General features: G+C 44.4%; 1 protein-coding gene across 7 annotated transcripts in view; it reads left to right on the top strand.

Moving 5' to 3' along the window:
- The window catches only part of LOC126187364 (kinectin), a 369916-nt gene that overhangs the window by 196844 nt on the left and 154092 nt on the right, over window positions 1-18980 (top strand). For all 7 annotated transcript variants that reach the window (XM_049928406.1, XM_049928403.1, XM_049928402.1 and 4 more), the window contains one exon: window positions 4667-4930. In XM_049928406.1, coding sequence (XP_049784363.1) covers window positions 4667-4930 — 264 coding nt within the window. The remainder of the gene's footprint in view (window positions 1-4666; window positions 4931-18980) is intronic.

Raw genomic sequence — 18980 nt, 5'->3', positions numbered from 1 at the left:
CAGCAATGTCAGTAACTCAGTCTTCTGGGATAGCCATTTAAATAAATTGTTAAAGATCACATTTATCGAAGCTCCGGTAATCAAGATTACTTTGATAGGTATGTCTAATATTTCAGCATGGATCGCTGATATTTGCACTTATTAGAAATTTGTTCCCCAGGATTTATGTCTTCCGTTAACTCCTCAGTGATCCTCATTCCATCGTTGTATCTAAAACAGTTTACAGGTGACTGCTTGGCTCCTATTACTCTTTTATTGACTGAACCTCAGGGGAATAATCCAGTCAGATTCAGTTTAAATTGCACTGTCTAGCCGGTCCGTAGTTGTCATCAGTTGCTTCAACTATGACTGGTGGTTGTTCTCTCCAGGACTGATTATTTGTTGGCCTTGGGCTCGCCTCGTATATAGTTTGATTACTTTGCCCTTGATTTCTATGGTCATTATATACAGGATTGGACCTGCTTTCAGATTGCCTCTGTTTCTGTTTGGCTCATAATTTCTTCTGTTATTCTGCTGTTCCTTACAGCTTGCTTCATTGTTGTAACCAGTATTCATATTGGTTCGATGAAAATTATGCATTTGTCTTCCATTAATTCTTCTGTTAATACTGTTATAAAATATCCACCTATTTTCCATTTGACAAGATATATTGTAATTATTTCTTCCTCTTTGTTCCTCCTGTAGCAAATCGATTGAATCTACTGCAGACATGAATTCTTCTGAATTGTCTTCTGAAATATGCAGCAGTTTTTCCCTGGTCTCTATCAGAAGCTGAGCTTTGATGATCATTATGATACTTTTGTGATCTATTAAACAAAGGAAAATCCAGGATGGAATGTAACAATACCATGAAGGAAAGTTGCTACTCACCATATAGTGGAGATGCTGAGTCACGATAGGCACAACTTTTGTGATCTTTTGGTTGATCCCAATATCTTGCTTTATTCAAATAATTTTCGAAGTATTTCTTAAGTTTCCTTTTCGGTAAGAGAAGGGTTCCAGGTTATGAACTTCCTTCTTCAATCTCTCCTGAATGCCTCTTGACCAATATCTATTGAGGAATGGCTTCTCAAATTCTTCGTAGGTGTGGCACTTGTCTATTATGTCAGTCACCCACAGACTACCATCGCCTTGGATGCATCCTGATACATATTTGATTTTCAGTTGATCAGACCAAGATCGTGGTAACACTCATCTGAATTGTCTGATAAATACAACAGGATTTGATGTCTTCTTTTCTGGAAAAAATATTTGGAATTGTCTATGCTTTAACATTTTTTTTCTTCCTTTGAGTGCATGTATACAAATTTTGTGCAACTTCTCCTCTCCATCTTTGGATCTCGGTTCCTGTATGCCCGCGAACTTCCTTCGACTCTTGATCTATTTGGCGAGGTAATGGAAGGCCTTCACTCACTGCATTCTCTACCGGTTCCTTGATACCTTTATTAACAGATAGTAACACCTACTGTTCTTTATCCACTATGCAATTGTCTAATTGTTGCTTAAACTGCTAAGTTTTTTCTTGGAACTTTTGTTCCATTCACCCTTCATATCCAGATGTTAATTTTTGTACTGTTGAGGCCAGGGTTTGTACCTCTATTTCTACGGTTTGTTGTCTCCTCCGCATGTTTTCAATTTCACTGTTTACTCCATTTATTTTATTTATTTATTTATTTATTTTATTTTTTTGAAATTGTTCATGGGCTTGCTTCATACTGTTTATTTCTCTTCTGGTTTCTGTATGTTCATTTGTCAAAGTACTCATATCAGCTAATACTTTAACAAAATCTTCCTTTGTGAGCGGTTTGTTCACTTTATTTGTCATACCCTTTACTTTCTTGGCTAACTCTGCCTGTTCTGTAACTAAATTGCTCACAGTAGCAGTCAGATTTGTTACTTCAGCCACTGTATTTGCCTGTTCCACAGCTATGGTTTCTGTATTTGCAGAAATAGCCACCTGCACAGCTGACATATTCGCTTGCTCAGCAATCTGTTTCATCTGAGTAACAGTCATGCGAGACTGTTCCGAAGCTAAATTTTCAACTGCTGTTGATATATTTGCTTTTGTAGCAGACATGCGAGACTGTTCTGCAGCTAAACTAGCTACAGTATTCATCAAAAGTTTCATTTGATTGAAGAGCTCAGCCATGGGATCTTTGGTTTCTCCTTGGCCAGCATCTACCATTTGCCTTGGGTTTTGTTCATCACCACTGGGCTGCACATTCAATTCCTATTCCCTCTGCATTTTAAACTGTGACCTGGTTTTAACCATAAGAATTCAGTTGTTCACTATTCTTTTAATTATTTTACTCTCACAGAAATACACGTCAGATAGTATACCCCAGAATATCTCTCCACAATTGTGAACACATCAACAAAAAAAAAACATATATCACTAATATATACTAAAAAAAATCTAATGACTAAATCTACAAATATTCGTAACCCAGTCATTCTCTATAAAGATGAGACTAATGTGTGCAATGAGTTAGCATGTCATTTTTGTGCTTGCCTTTACTATAGAGTAGAACCGCATGAAGTTTATATGTGATGGACCTGCGTTGTCATGGCTGCCTGATGACGGATGTAGCTCATATAGAATGATTCCATCATTTGTACATGAAATTATACAAAGCCAACATTAGTACATATACATAACATAAAATACACATTTATCACTACGAATCACAAGAGATACCATCAATACATATAACTCAATGATGATGTATTAATTTGTTTTTGGTCACGAAATATTTGACAGTGTCTATGTTTCACTCCTTGTAGGTCCTGTCATGATTGCCATTTTTATAATATTACTGCTCAGAAAAAGAAATTAATGTTTTAAGCTGGTAATATTAAACTTGTTGTTATTGGACTAGTGTGTGTAATGTCTCCGTTTGTATGTCTGTGAAGGACAATATCCCTAGCTGCATTGACGATTCCCACAGCGTGTGGTGGAGGAACAGCTGCCGACTCCGACGGTTGCCTGTAAAATTCTTGAAATGTAAGAGAAAGAAAACTTCTATAGAATCTTCTCAAATTGGAACACTGCAATTCGCATTTGGTCATTCGATGATTGTCTTAGAGTGAAATGAGTTCTTTTTAGGAGAAAACTTTCTCTATGCTTTTGACCATGTTATTGAAGCAGGTTCTACAGCAAACGTCGACCACCAAATGTTCGAAGTCCTATACAAGCTTGTAGTACATTTTAGTTCATCACAGAATCCTTTGATCAAAATTAAATATGGCAATTACCTTTGAAATACAATAGACTGTATTCTGGCCATTGCTAAACTCCACATTAACATATCACTTTTGAATCTCAAAAAACACAAATTATACAATATGGCGGCTAATAATGACTGTTTCATTGCACACACTTTCTAAACGTCCTCTTGCTTTCCTGTCTCTTAACAAAGTCCTCTCACATTCCGATTTTCTTACTTTTCACGCGGCACGGAGCAAAGCTAAGTCAAGGAATAACTATCTCGCTCACGCAGGCAAAACTCACCACGTCATGATTATATTAACTTCAAACCAGTAACAATAGGAAGGACTTTTAACTCCTTTCCTGAACTCAAATGTACCTGGTCCTGTTCTAAATCTACAGTTCTCTTCCTCAGCATTGACCTTTACGTCACTGAGACCTAAATCTGATATTCAGCCCATATAAAACCGATCGGAAAGAAACAGTATCTACAGTTTGACAGTTGCTGGCCATTCAACATTGAATGCTGCCTTCCCTAGAGACTAGGTATCCATAGCAGATGTATCTGCTCCACCACTTAATTTCTCAACATAAATCATCTCTCAGACCTTCCATCCCCTCAGTTACCCTACAGATCTACTTAGGTCTCCAGTGTCATAACACACAACATTACCAAGGTTATTACTTTCTGTAGTTCATGCCTGTACATCATGAGAGCCATCTATATCTCCCCACCCCTACCCCCCCCACCCCTACCCCACCCCCCCCCCCCACCCCCTTCCCCCAATAACAGTTTCCCCAAAATCTAGAGTCAGGAGGTAGGAACTTTCCCTTCATCATATAATCATCTTTTCATTACATTTTATTTACTTATTTTGATTTAACTATTTCCCTTCACTTTTTCACATTCGCCCCATCTCCACTTCGCTCTCCCTCTTATTCTTAATTGCATTATTCATTTATCAGCTTCTTCCTATTAATCAATTTTTTTATCCTTTTCTCTGGACTGAAGCTGACAGTACTTCGTAACATACTACCTTTGATCTCCTGGTCTCTGTGATCTGCTCCCTGCCCTTGCACCCTACTTTGTCCCCCTTTCCGTTGACAGTGGGTTCCTCTCACCTTGAGGTTTGAGTGACCTGCTCCTCCTTCCTCTTGTTGCCCCTTTCCTCCTCCTCCTCCTCCTCCTCCATGAGCACGAAAATCTAGGATGGTATGGTCTGTTTTTGTAAGTGGCTTTTGGCACTAATGTTTCACCTTCTGGAGTTCAGCATTGGTCAACAGTTCTCTCACATAACTGCAGTATTGTGTATGTGCTGGCCTGCTAAGATACCCGTAATGGAGTAGCTTTAAGGTTTTGTGATGGTTGTGTATTAAATATTCCATGTTTTATGTCCTTGCCTTATTTATACACAATTGTCTTGTGTGTTTTGTTTCACTTGTCATGTTTGCTAACAGGAAACCAGAGTAATCAATGCTGAATTGGAACGTCGTCTCCAGCATGCACAACAGCGAGAAGTAGAGTTGCAGTATGAAAACAATAAAGCGAAGGAGAGTTATGAGTCTCTAAACACCAAATATGCATCACTCATGGAAATCAGCAATGAAGTAAACAAATTAAGAAGTGAGAATGAAAAACTTGCAGAGCAGCTGGTATCACTGAATGATGCAAGGCTTGAAGCCCAGAGGTTACAAGAAGAAAATGGTGTTTTGCAGACTCAGGTGAGTTTATTATACAATTGTGGGTATTCTGCAGCTGCTGTTCATTTATTATTGTTTATTGTTAGCCATTATTTGAAATAACGAAGATTAATTCAAGTACACATCTGTGTCCTGATGACAAATGCAAACGTGTGGCATTTTGTAATGAGATTCTTGATGCTATTGACAATAATAACACTTTTGCACAATGCATCGTGTTCAGTGATGCAGTGACTTTCCACGTTAGTGGTCAGGTAAACAAACACAATGTTCAAATTTGGGGCCTACGGAACCCACATGCAGCCATTGAACATATATGAGATTCGGCCAGAGTCAGTGTGTTACGTGCTATATCCCGATCATTTCTTTATGGCCCATTCTTCTTTGATGCAAACACGGTTAATGGTCAGCAATATCTCTCTATGTTACAAAAGTGGTTGTTTCCGAGGCTACATGAAGACAGCTTCATTTTTCAAGAAGGCAAGGTACCCCCTCACTGGAATTGCCAAGTGCATGAATACCTAAATGAAACGCTACTGAACCTTTGCATTGGCTGTCAAGGAGCCAGGGACTTAGCGTGTCTGAGCTGGGCTCCTCGGTCACCAGATTTGACACCCTCTGACTACTTCTTGTGGGGTTTCGTTAAAGGGAACGTTTGTGTACCACCACTGCCCCAGAACCTGGAAGAGTTGAAGAACCTGCCATACCATCAGTGACGAAGGACATGCTTGCTTGAGTATGGGAGGAATTTGAGTATCAATGTGATATTGTTCGTGTCACTGATGGAGGACATATTGAACATCTGTAATGTGAACTTGAGAGGTTTGTAAATATGGAGTTAAAGTTTCATATTCGTATATCTTAAAGTTTAAGAAATATATGGATTTGAAATGTGTGAATTCTTTTTGAAACACCCTGTAATTGTATACCATTGTGATGTGAAGTTGTATTTCTCAGCCCCGTTGCAGTCTATTAAATGCCGTAACTCTGGACAGGAGTCTACCGATTGTACAAATAACTGCGTTTGTGAAGACTGTGGTCGGGCGCTTCATGAAAAATACCCATGTGAGCACCCACCATCCTGTGTTAATTGCTGATATGATCACTTACCTAACCCCTCCTTGATCCCAGAGTTTGCTACCTTATTTGTAGAACATAATATGTGGGAGCTTAATGTTTCCAGTTGCATGTCATATTTTGAAGCCCGCAGTCACTTATATGCCATCCTAATGATATCAAACTTTGCCATTTCTATTCCCAGGTCATCGGCAGTACCTCGAGTACTTACTCCCATTATTACCTTGACGTTGACCTCAGGTAGTTACATAAGTTGAATTGGTTCAGGAAAGAGATAAGTGGTTTCCACATGTGATCCCTGCAGCACTCTCTTTGGGGACTTCGACTCCTCACACTCAATTGGAGAAGCAGTGTCAAACTACATTGCTCAATTTATGGAAATTTTTTGCAGACATGACGAGACATACAACCAGCCAGTGGCTGGAAGAGCCACAACCGGAGGGTCTCAACACTGCTCGCTCCTCCTCAGTTCCTACCCTCTCAGTGGATAATCCCTTCCAGAAGTCCTGACCCTTTTATGTAGCTAAGGATAAAAAGTAGTAGTCTTGAGCCGTTGGACCCAGAACCTATGTTCGTCGATATTGTTCCAGTAACAGGCAAGTGATGTGTCCTGTCCACTCAGACCTTTCACACCTAGCCAGAATGCTCTTAGAAGTGTTAATTCAGTGGAACTGCAATGAATGTTATTGTCACCTGCTATAATTACAACCACCAATTTCCTCCTGTTTGTTATTCTCCAACCCTCAGAAGTTATCGCACTTGCTGTCGGAACCTAACAGGCCCTGAGAGAGCCTCATGAGAGATCTCTACATTGGTTTGCACCAATGTTGTTTGTGATTTCCTCTCTGTACGACAGTGGAGTAGGTTGTAACGTGAGTACCAACAACTGTAGTGATTACTATTCACAACACATATTTACCCCCAGACAGGGCAGTTAGGCACCTAGAATTGGCGACTGTCCCTGCCCTCCACCTTGCCTGTCCTTTCTTCCTACCTTCTCCTCCTTGTAGATTTCAATGCAGGTCACCGTGCTGTGGATTACTCTTCATTGCCTGGTATAGGTGTCCTGGTTTACCAACTTCTTGATGCTTGTGGTCTGTGTCTTCTCAATTCCAGTGCCCCTAGTCACTATTGCTCCCCCTGGCACCTTTATATCTGTTGACATCTAGATCTACATTGATAATCTGCAATCCACCTTAAGGCACCTGGCAGAAGGACCCCATACCAATACTAGTCAATTTGCTTTCCTCTTCCACTCGCAAATAGAATGACGGAAAATAATTGTCTGTAAGCCTCCGCATGAGCACCAATTTCTTGTACCTTGTCTTCGTGGTCTTGCACACGAAGTATGTTGGAGGGAACAGAATTGTTCTGCAATCAGCTTCAACATCTGGTTCCCTAACTTTTCTCAATAGTGTAAATTCTCCAGGGATTCCCATCTGCATTCGAAGCATCTCTGTAACATTTGCATGTTGTTTGAACCTACCAGTAACAAATCTATCAGCCCACCTCTAAATATCTTCTATGTCTTCCTTTAATCTGACGTGATACAGACCCCAAACACTCAAGCAATACTCAAGAATAGGGTTTACTATCGTTCTATATGTGGTCTCCAGATGAGAATGACACTTTCCTAGAATTCTCTCAATAAACTGAAGTCGTTCATTCATCTCTTCTACCACTATCCTCACAAGCTTGTTCCAGTTCATGTCACTTTGCAGTGTTATGCCCAGATATTTAAATGATGTGACGGTGTCAAACAGGACACTACGAATGCTATATGCAAACTTTACGGGTTTGTTTTTCCTACTCATCTGCATTAACTTAAATTTTCCTACACCCAGTAGAAATTTAGTTTGTCATCTTGTATCCACCTACAGTCACTCAACTTCAACACCTTACTGTACACCACAGCATCATCAGCAAACAACTGCATATCTGCTGCACATCCTTTCTGCCAGATAATTTATGTATATAGGGAATAATAGCAGTCCTGTCTCACTTCCCTGGGGCACTCCTGATGATGTTTCTGATGAACACTTGCCGTCTTTGAGCCACTCACACATTAGTGAACCTATTCCATATGCTCATACCTTCTTTAAGAGCCTGCAATGGGGCAACATGTCAAACAGTTTTTGGAAATCTAGAAATATGAAATGGGTAAGTTGAGTTTCACACTTGTGATGCTTTCTGAAACCATGCTGATTTAAGGACATAAGCTTCTTGGTCCCAAGAAAATTTATTGTATTCGAACTAAGAATATGTACAAGGATTCTGCAGCAAACCAGTGTTAAGGATACAGGTCTGTAATTGTGTGGGCCCATTATTTTGCCTGTCTTATACACGAGTCACCTGAGCTTCTCTCCAATCACTTGAGACTCGGTGCTGGGATAGAGATTCACAATAAAAGGGGCCACTGCCATAGTGTACTCTTTGAAAAGCCAAATTAGGATTCCATGTGGACCTGGAGACTTATTTGTTTTAGCTTCTTCAATTGTTTCTCTACACCAGGAATTCGTATTACTATGTCGTCCATATGAGAACCTGTTTGATGGTCAAACGATGGTATGTTTGTATGATTCTCCTATGTTAATGTTTTTTTTTTTTTTTTTTTTTTTTTAATGTTAAATTTGAAACTTGGGCTTTCATTTTGCTATCTTCAAATGCCACACCCAACTGGTCAACAAGTGACTGGATGGGAGCCTGAGGCCCACTTAGTGATTTTACATAGGACCAGAATTGTCTCTGGTTCTCTGCCAGATCTTTTGCAAAGATATGACGGTGGTAGTAGTTGTGTGCTTCACCCATAGATCTTTTCACGGACACACGTACCTCTAGTAACATTTGCTTGTAATCATTTTTGCATTCTCCTTTGAACCAGGAGTGCATCAGCCTCTGTTTCCTTGATGTTATCTGAATCTAATAAACCACAGAGGGTCTTTTCCCATCCTTCATCCAATTACTAGGCAGATAATTCTTCAGACTACGCTTTTGCAATCTGCTTAAACTTTTCCCGTAATTACTCTATATCCATCTTACTAAAACTCAGTGAGGTGCTAATGACTGCTTATCTGCTCTTTCTAGTAGAAGCACTCTCGTAGCCTTCTTAACTGATTTATTAACTATCATAACCATAGTTGCTATAATGACATCATGATCACTAATTCCTGTTTCTTTACTGACATTGGCGGTAAGGTCCGGCCTGTTTGTAGCTAGATAGTCAGTGATTTAAAGTTGCCTCCAACTAGTAAGACATGATGTGGGTATTTACTTGCTGCTGACCATAATAAGACATTCTCTGAATGACTCTAGAACTGTCACAGCAGAATTGGGTGGCTGGTGGAATCATCCAACAATTGGCTTAGTTTCACTTAGACCTGTTATATGTGACCAGATAACTTCACTGTCACACTCAACTTTGACTTCAAACAATTTTTTGTCAACTGCAATAAACACTCCCCCTCCAATGACCTAATGGTCTCTTCCTTCAATTCTGAGGCCTTGCCACAGTGGTCACCCTAGGGCAATATTTGTGACACCTGTCACATTCTGGTGATCCTGTCACTGCCTTGTCGCCAGCTGATGGAACAATTGCCATATTGGGCTTTCCAAAGAGCAAACAGGCAGTTGTATCAACCTGCCATTACCTTCATCTTATCAGTATCAGATTGTTTCGACGATATTGTCAGAGACATCTTCCATTGCAATCACCTGCACCACTGGAACTGCTGTCCTATTTTCTACAGGCCCCTTCACTGGCAGCTGGTACCATGAACGACACACACATTCACTATTGTTGTGGGGACCTGCAGCTTCTCAGGCCCTCACGGGCTCAGCATTGATTTGCTGGGTACGGGCTTGGCAACCCCAGATTTTCTGAACTGGGGACTGGTAAGTGCCACCAATCCCCTGTCACTGTAAGCTCTGGGCATGCTTCACCGACCACTGTGCCGTACGGTGGTGGAACGTTGTGTGTCTCAGGGAACGGGGATCTTGGCATGACCGCCCGGATCATGACGACAGGATAAACCTCAATAAAAAACTTCTCAATCTCAAGGTGTGCTGCATGCTGATGGGATGCGTGGCTGTCGAGGTGGAACAGTCATTAGCAGGCAACCTTTGAGGAACTTTCCGCACCTCAGTTGTATAAGGCTTACTCAGGCACATGGGGCTCTTGTTTCCCTAGCTGCTTGTGGGACCGAGATGGAACCCTTGAAATCGCCACCTTCTCCTCCCAGCAGGAAGGGTGTACCGCCTAGGAGTATTCATACCCATTCATCCAAAAGAATGAGAGAGGCTAGTCCTCCTGATAAGAATACTTTGGACTGCACTAACAGGGCTCGTGGAGTCATGAATAACAACATGTTTGTGGTGATAAAGAGGAAAGAGAGGACATTTGAAAGTGTCCCCCTTTTATATCCATAAGGGTTTGGAAGGCCTTGGTGGAACGTTAAAATCTATAAAACAATTACATAATGGCTCATTGTTGGTCAAAACTAACAGGTCAAAGTAGGTAGACCTTCCTCAACTCCAGTAAGACCGTTGTCACATGCAGAGGTATCATGGACATGGACATAGCGGAACTGAAGCAAGAATGGGCATCCCAGGGAATAGTCAATGTGGAGCAATGAACGCACAAGAATAATGGAGCAACTGAAAAGACTACCACTTTCATTGTCACATTCAATTCTCCGACACCACCTAAACGTCTTATGGCAGGGTTCCTTCGACTTCATGTTTGGCCTTACATTCCAAACCCTATGCGGTGCTATAAATGCTAGCATTTTGGCCATACATCCATGAGTTGTGGAGGTGAAGTGATCTGTGGGAACTGCAGAAAAGCTGCTCATGATGCTGGGACTGTCTACTTGTCTCCGGCGATGTGCATCGGCTGCTCTGGGAACCACCCAGTCTGGAGCTGAGGCTGCCCTGTTTTTGATGAAGAACGCAAAATACAGGAGATAAGTGACCAAGCGGATCCCATATGCCGAAGCTAAAAAAGACTATATGGTGATGAAACCCCTTGTCTTTGCCATCTCATATTCATCCATGGTGCAGAAACCTGTTCCCAAGGTGGACGTTTTGACACAGACAGTGTGTAGTATGTTTGTATCCACCACAAGTACCTGTACTTGCACGTGTACATGTCAAGGGTAAAAGAGTAAGGACAAAGCAATCCAGGCAGCTACACAAAGAAAGACCAGCAACAGTTTCATAGCGAGCATCCAGAAGGTACAAGGAAAGCAGAGTGCCTCTCAACGCCCCCTTTCCCCTTCATCCTCAAACTGACAGGATGCAGGAAAAGGCTCACGACATTTGGGTCAAAAGCTGTCCTGAGCCCTGTCAGACGTCATTCTTTGCCGTCTGACTGATGAGGAGGATATTGTGGAGTTAAATGCCTTGGATCCAGGCAGCCCTTCCAATCCCCCTCGCTCTTCAAGTGCGACACCTCCCCGGTGCAAAGAAAGTAAATTAAAACCACACAGATGACATAGCTTCCATACTACAGTGGAACATAAATGAGTTCAGGACTCATATGGAGGAACTGGAACTCCTAGCACAGGCACGTCCCTTGTGCTTTTGTTTACAATACATGCATTTTAAAGATACAGGTGCCCCTGTGCTACAGGGATGGATATACGCTATACCACAAGGATGACGTATTGGGGGAAAGGGCCAAGCAGCTGCAGTTCAAATTTATGTGTGTTGAATGATCACTGTTTGCTCACTGCATTTACCTCTGCAAGATGCACAAAACTCTGAGGCTCTCTCAGATCGTATCGCACAACTCCTATGACCGTTCCTCCTCCTGGGAGACTTCAATGCCCCTCATGTCCTGTGGTGCCCGACCAGTACTTGCCCTCAGGGTTGGGTTTTGGAGGGCCTCATGACGTCTCACAAGCTGTGCATCCTCAACACAGGTACTCATACACATTTACCTACTGTTACTGGGTCATTCTCAGCCATTGACTTCTTTTTCTGTTCTCCTGCCCTCGCTGACTGTTCAGTGGGAGGTCATTGACAACCTTCATTTCAGTCACCATTTCCCATTCCTCCTTCACCTACTAAATGGCTCACCACCTGAAGTTAAACCCCCAAAATGGATGGTCGTCAGTGCTAACTGGATGTGTTTCAGCCAGCTGGCTGTGTTCGAACACTGTGACAGCATCCGAGGGTGGCTGGACCACATCACACGAGTGATCCATCGCACCATTGGCCTATCCATCCCACAGTCCTCAAGTCATCTTAGGAGGCAACCAGTATCTTGGTGGCCAGATGAGTGCTGTTCCATGGTCCAGGAAAGACATGTGGCTCTTCGACATTTTAAATGCCAATCGACAGCAGACTATCTTAGCGCCTTTCGAGTTACGAGGGCCAAGACTCATTGCATCGTTAGGGAGAGTAAGACAATGTCATGGCAAGTGTTCCTGGACTACATCAATTGTTCCACTTCTTCTATGAAAGTATGGGAAGCCAATGCAGCTGTTCACCAATAGCAGCAGTGCTGAAACGGGGGCTCTTCCAATCAGTACTCAGAGATATTGTTCAGATGCTGGCCAAACATTTTGCACAAACTACCGCCACTGCAAGCCAGGATCCGGCATTTTGTCACTATTGTGCACCTGTTTAGAGGGAAAAGTTGGATTTCAGGTCCAACAGTTCTGTGACCTACAACTCCCCTTTCTCCATGTGGGAGCTCGAATCAGCACTGACTGAGATTCGTGACACTGCACCCAGTAGTGACCAAATCCAGTGCTGCATGCTTTGACATTTGCCAGCAGCATCAAAGGAAATCCTCCTCAAATGTTTTTATCTAATATGGCAGACAGGCAACTTCCCCAATTGTTGGTGGGAGGCAATTATGATCCCTCTCCTCAAACCAGGAAGAGACTGCACATGTCCCAGTAGTTACCAGAGTATTGCCTTAACGAGCTGTGAAGGGAAGACCATGGAACAAATGGTTGACCGTCGTCTGGTCTGGTTGTTAGAGACCAGGCAACTCCTTAGCCATTCTCAGTGTGCATTCCGAAGATTTTGGTCCACTGTTGACAATCTGACCCTCCTAGAGGCGGCTATTCAAGCAGGCTTTCATCCTTCAGCATCACTGTATTGACATATTCTTCAATATAAGCAAGGCATACGATACTACTTGGAGACACTGTATTCTCACACAACTGCATCAATGAGGCTTTCGTGGCCACCTCCCCAGCTTCATATGGTCTTTCCTACCTCAGCAGTTTTTAGGACCTGAGTTGGTGATACATTGTCTTATCGATTTGAGCATGAGATTGGTGTTCTCAGGGCAGTGTTTTAAGTGTTACCCTCTTTGCCATAGCCATCAACAGTATCACATCTATGGTAAGGAGTCCTGTACAGTGCTCCTTATTTTTAGATGATTGTGCTGTTTTCTGTTCCTCCTCCTGAGTTGCAATGGCGAGCCATCAGTTGTAACTTACAGTGCAGCAGTTAGAGGAGTGGGCTGCAAAGATGGGTTTCCAGTTTTCTGCAGATAACTTTGTGTGTTCATTTTAATCATTCTCATCATCTTTTTAATTTGCCTGCCTTGAATGTGGGGACACCATCCCACATTTTAGAGACCCAGTGCAGTTTCTGGGCCTCATTTTTGACTACCAATTGTCGTGGTTACCACACCTGCAAGACCTGAAAGCCTGAACCCTGAATGCACTGAACATCATAAAGTGCCTTTGCCACAGGTCTTGGGGAGCAGGCAGGGTATATCTCCTTCAGTTTTATCGGGCTTTTGTGCGTTCACAGCTAGACTATGGTTGCACGGTGTATGGGTCAGCGAGGCCCTCTTACTTGTGGATCATTGACATTGTCCATCATGAGGGAATTCATTTGGCCATGGGTGCTTATCGGACCAGTCCCATACCTAGCATTTGTGCTGAGGAGGGGAAACCACCACTTACCATCCGGTGCCAGCTTCTCATGGTGCGCCACGCCTGTAAGTTCATTGCAGCTCCATATTCACCCACACAACATACTGTTCCTTGTCCACCTCTGGAACACCTGTCCACAAGCCACGATGGTGTTTGGGATCCACGTGCAGCATGTGTTGGAGTCACTCAATGTGGTGCCACTATGACCCCAAATCCAGGGTTTCAACAGTGTGCCACCCAGGTTGCTGGAGAAGCCCAGAGTGATTTTAGATTTGGTGCGGTACAGGGGAGATAGCACTCGTGCTTCCATTTTTAATGCAATATTCTCTGATATTTTATCTGAGTACCACAACCCTGTAGCTGTTTTTACAGATGGGTCTAAGCAGGGGGCTCTGGTGGTTGCTCTGTCATTTTCCCAGACGGTGTCCTCAAGGTCAGTCTGCCTCCAAAATTTACTGTCTTTGACGCAGAACTACACTCCTGGAAATTGAAATAAGAACACTGTGAATTCATTGTCCCAGGAAGGGGAAACTTTATTGACACATTTCTGGGGTCAGATACATCACATGATCACACTGACAGAACCACAGGCACAGGCAACAGAGCATGCACAATGTCAGCACTAGTACAGTGTATATCCACCTTTCGCAGCAATGCAGGCTGCTATTCTCCCATGGAGACGATCGTAGAGATGCTGGATGTAGTCCTGTGGAATGGCTTGCCATGCCATTTCCACCTGGCGCCTCAGTTGGACCAGTGTTTGTGCTGGACGTGCAGATCGCGTGAGACGACGCTTCATCCAGTCCCAAACATGCTCAATGGGGGACAGATCCGGAGATCTTGCTGGCCAGGGTAGTTGACTTACACCTTCTAGAGCACGTTGGGTGGCACGGGATACATGCGGACATGCATTGTCCTGTTGGAACAGCAAGTTCCCTTGCCGGTCTAGGAATGGTAGAACGATGGGTTCGATGACGGTTTGGATGTACCGTGCACTATTCAGTGTCCCCTCGACGATCACCAGTGGTGTACGGCCAGTGTAGGAGATCGCTCCCCACACCATGATGCCGGGTGTTGGCCCTGTGTGCCTCGGTCGTATGCAGTCCTGATTGTGGCGCTCACCTGCATGGCGCCAAACACGCATACGACCATCATTGGCACCAAGGCAGAAGCGACTCTCATCGCTGAAGACGACACGTCTCCATTCGTCCCTCCATTCACGCCTGTCGCGACACCACTGGAGGCGGGCTGCACGATGTTGGGGCGTGAGCGGAAGACGGCCTAACGGTGTGCGGGACCGTAGCCCAGCTTCATGGAGACGGTTGCGAATGGTCCTTGCCGATACCCCAGGAGCAACAGTGTCCCTAATTTGCTGGGAAGTGGCGGTGCGGTCCCCTACGGCACTGCGTAGGATCCTACGGTCTTGGCGTGCATCCGTGCGTCGCTGCGGTCCAGTCCCAGGTCGACGGGCACCTGCACCTTCCGCCGACTACTGGCGACAACATCGATGTACTGTGGAGACCTCACGCCCCACGTGTTGAGCAATTCGGCGGTACGTCCACCCGGCCTCCCGCATGCCCACTATACGCCCTCGCTCAAAGTCCGTCAACTGCACATACGGTTCACGTCCACGCTGTCGTGGCATGCTACCAGTGTTAAAGACTGCGATGGAGCTCCGTATGCCACGGCAAACTGGCTGACACTGACGGCGGCGGTGCACAAATGCTGCGCAGCTAGCGCCATTCGACGGCCAACACCACGGTTCCTGGTGTGTCCGCTGTGCCGTGCGTGTGATCATTGCTTGTAAAGCCCTCTTGCAGTGTCCGGAGCAAGTATGGTGGGTCTGACACACTGGTGTCAATGTGTTCTTTTTTCCATTTCCAGGAGTGTATATGCAATCTTGCAAGCACTGGAGCAGGTGGGACATTCTCCCAGTGTTAGATTTCTCATCTGCTCAGATTATCTGAGGACCCTTTACTCTCTCCAACATTTGTACCCAGCAGGTACAGTAGCCCAGAATATTCAGGATGCCCTACTGCAACTACAAATGGGGAAGGAGAGGTCATTCTGCTGAGTACCTGGGCACATTAGAATTGCAGAGAATGAAATGGCAGATTGAGCAGCCAAGGAGGCGTGTCGTGATCCTCTGGTATTTCGGTGTGCTATTCCCGTGCATGCTATCACCTCACTGTTGTTGTATAGTCATGTGTCGATGGAAAGACAAGAGGCTGGCAGTGACAGATAACAAGCACTGTGTCATCAAGCCCACAACTCGGCCATGGAGAACTTCCTTCTAGCCACGTTTGAGACGAGGTCTTTCTTACTCATCTTCGCATAGGCCACAGCCCTATGAAACGTGGATTCTTACTCCAGTGAGTGGACCCTCCAATGTGTGGTGCTTGTGGCGTGCAGATCACGGTGCACCACATTTTATTCGACTGCATTTTATTTGCCGACCAGCGGACTGTGGCTGATACGCCATGGATCTGCTGTCTTTTTTATGTAATGATCAAACGAATGTGGTTAGAGTTTTAAAGTTTTGTGAATTGTCCATTGTTTTTAACAAGATGTTCTTAATGTGTCAAGTGGTGACTGACTCGCCCTAGTTTTTTGTAAATGGTCAGCCAGTCATATGTCCCTGTGCTTATCTTTTAGTTCTTCTGTGTTTTGTTTTCTCTGTGTTTTAATTTCTTGATTAACTCTCTTTCCTTCTGATTGATTTTAGTGCATGTGAGAGTGCATCTGTTACAGAATGACTGTGGTCATTTCGAGTGCATGCATGCACAACACTTTTAGTTCATCTCCACATTCATTTGTTCTCATAAGTGTAAGGGCGCTGATGACTTCGCCATTGGGCACCCGCCAGATACACGAACGCATGTGCACATACACATACACCGCATAGGTGCACTAAATCTTAGGCAGCACTATTTGTAGATTGCCTTCTTCACTTTTAAGCAACTCCATGCAGAGTCTCACTATCTATATAACTGCAGTAAGAAGGAATACTGGAATCACTTTCTCACTCATCCTCAGCAGCATGTCCCAGATAATACCCTTTGTGGTGGTGTTTCTACCTGTGCATCAGTTCTTGATGAACACCTCACAACCCAGAATGAAATTTTCACTCTGCAGTGGAGCGTGTGCTGCTGTGAAACTTCCTGGCAGATTAAAACTGTGTGCCAGACTGAGACTCGCAGGACCTGTGTCAAAGCAAGCTGAGATATTCCCCCCTCCCCCCTCTTTTTTGCCATGTGCCTCCTTAAAATTCATTTTTTTACTTTTAAGTAATTACTATTAACATACACGTGTATAATCTGCATTTTCATAAAAGAGAAAGGTTGGCCCTAAGTTTCAAAGAATATAACACCAGATCTAATTTCGTACTCAGTTTTGTGTATGTAATTAATTTCCTGGTTTATTTTGACTATTCCTAGTTAATATCTTTTGTTATAGGGTGTAATTAGTAATTGTTTTGTAACTTAAATTCTGTTGTTCACTTATAAATAAATCCCCTCAGGGGGATCAGCATTAAGTTGCTGGGTATGGGCTTGGCGACCCCGGGGTCCCTGAGCTGGGGACTGGGAAGCGCCACCAGTCCTCAGTACCGTAAGCTCTGAGTGTGCTTCAACGACCACCGTAAGGTACGACAGTGGAACGTTGTACGGTACAGAGCCTGGGGATCTTGGCTTAACTGCCTGGGTCGCGAGGATGGTATAAACCTCTATAAAAAAAAAGCCTCAATCTCAAGGTGTGCAGCACGCCGAGGAAACGTGTGGCTGTTGAGGTACAACAGTTGCTGGCAGGTGACCTCTGGGGAATCTGCCGCCCCCTGGTTGTATTAGGCTTACCCAGGCAAGTGGGGCTCTGTCTGGGTGGACATTCCTTCCCCTAGCTACTTGTGGGACCACCATGAAACGAAATACAAATAGTGTGCAAGCACGAGTCTCTAAGAAAGGAAAGTTCAATGGTTTACAGTATGACCTCCAATCTTTCCCTTCCCTGTCCACACCAGGGGAGGAACGGCGGTCTAAATTATCTGGTGAGATATGTTCTACTCGATTTCTGGTTTGCAGCTGAACAGGTGGGGACTCGTTTTGTGGGAAATTTAGAGGACAAGTTCGGAGAAGTTGAGGGCCTGTCTAAAATGAGATCTGGAGCAGTCCTCATACAGGCAGCATCCCCAGCACAGTCACGGGTATTGCTTGCTTGTGACAAGCTCGGTGATGTTGCAATCCCCATTACGCCTCATAAGAGCCTCAATATGGTTGAGGGACTAATTTTTCGTCGTGAACTGTTGTTGCAGTCTGACGACGAGCATTGTGCAAATCTGGAACGCCACGGTGTCCACTTTGTACGACGTGTCTTCAGGAGACCTAAAGATAGTAGGGTCGCCACCAGCGCCTCCATCTTGGCTTTCGAAGGAGACACCCTGCCTGAGAAGGTCAGGGTGGTGATATATCGATGTGGTGTTAAGCCTTACGTCCTACCTCCCATGTGCTGCTTTGGGGGTTTTGGCATGTGTCATAGAGATGTGACGCCAACCCTACCTGTCGGGATTATGGACGTGCCTCCCACCCCAATGTCCCGTGTTTGCCGCCCCCTGTTTGTGTAAACTGTGGACAGAAACATTCACCTTGTTCGTCAGACTGTGCGGTTTATCAAAACGAACGGAAGATTGTGGAGTATAAGACCTCGGACAGGCCCACTTACACAGAGGCTAAACGCAAGTACGACTGACTTCACCCTGTGCGCATTTCATCAATGTTTGCTGCAGCAGCTTCTATGTCGCCGTCCCTGGCGACGAGCCCCCAAGCTCAGCCGCTTTTTGTGGGCCCTCCATCCCGGCCGTCTATTCCTGCCGCCCAGGTAGTTGGGAGAACACCCTCTTCCGTTGCTCCCATGTTATCAATATCAGGAGTAACAACCCCTCCTCCTTTGGGGATTTCAGTCCCCACCTCTGTGCCGAGGAAGTACCCGCCTCCTCCGGCTCCCCTTGCGAGGAACGGATCACTTGGTGCCCTCCCTTCCATGGTTACTGCCCCTCCAGATGTCAGCCAGTGGCTGAAAAAGCCACCACCTGAGGGCCGTAG

This window comes from Schistocerca cancellata, chromosome 5 (genome assembly GCF_023864275.1).
Source record: "Schistocerca cancellata isolate TAMUIC-IGC-003103 chromosome 5, iqSchCanc2.1, whole genome shotgun sequence".
Lineage (NCBI taxonomy): Eukaryota > Metazoa > Arthropoda > Insecta > Orthoptera > Acrididae > Schistocerca > Schistocerca cancellata.
This window is presented reverse-complemented; position numbering and strand designations above follow the sequence as displayed.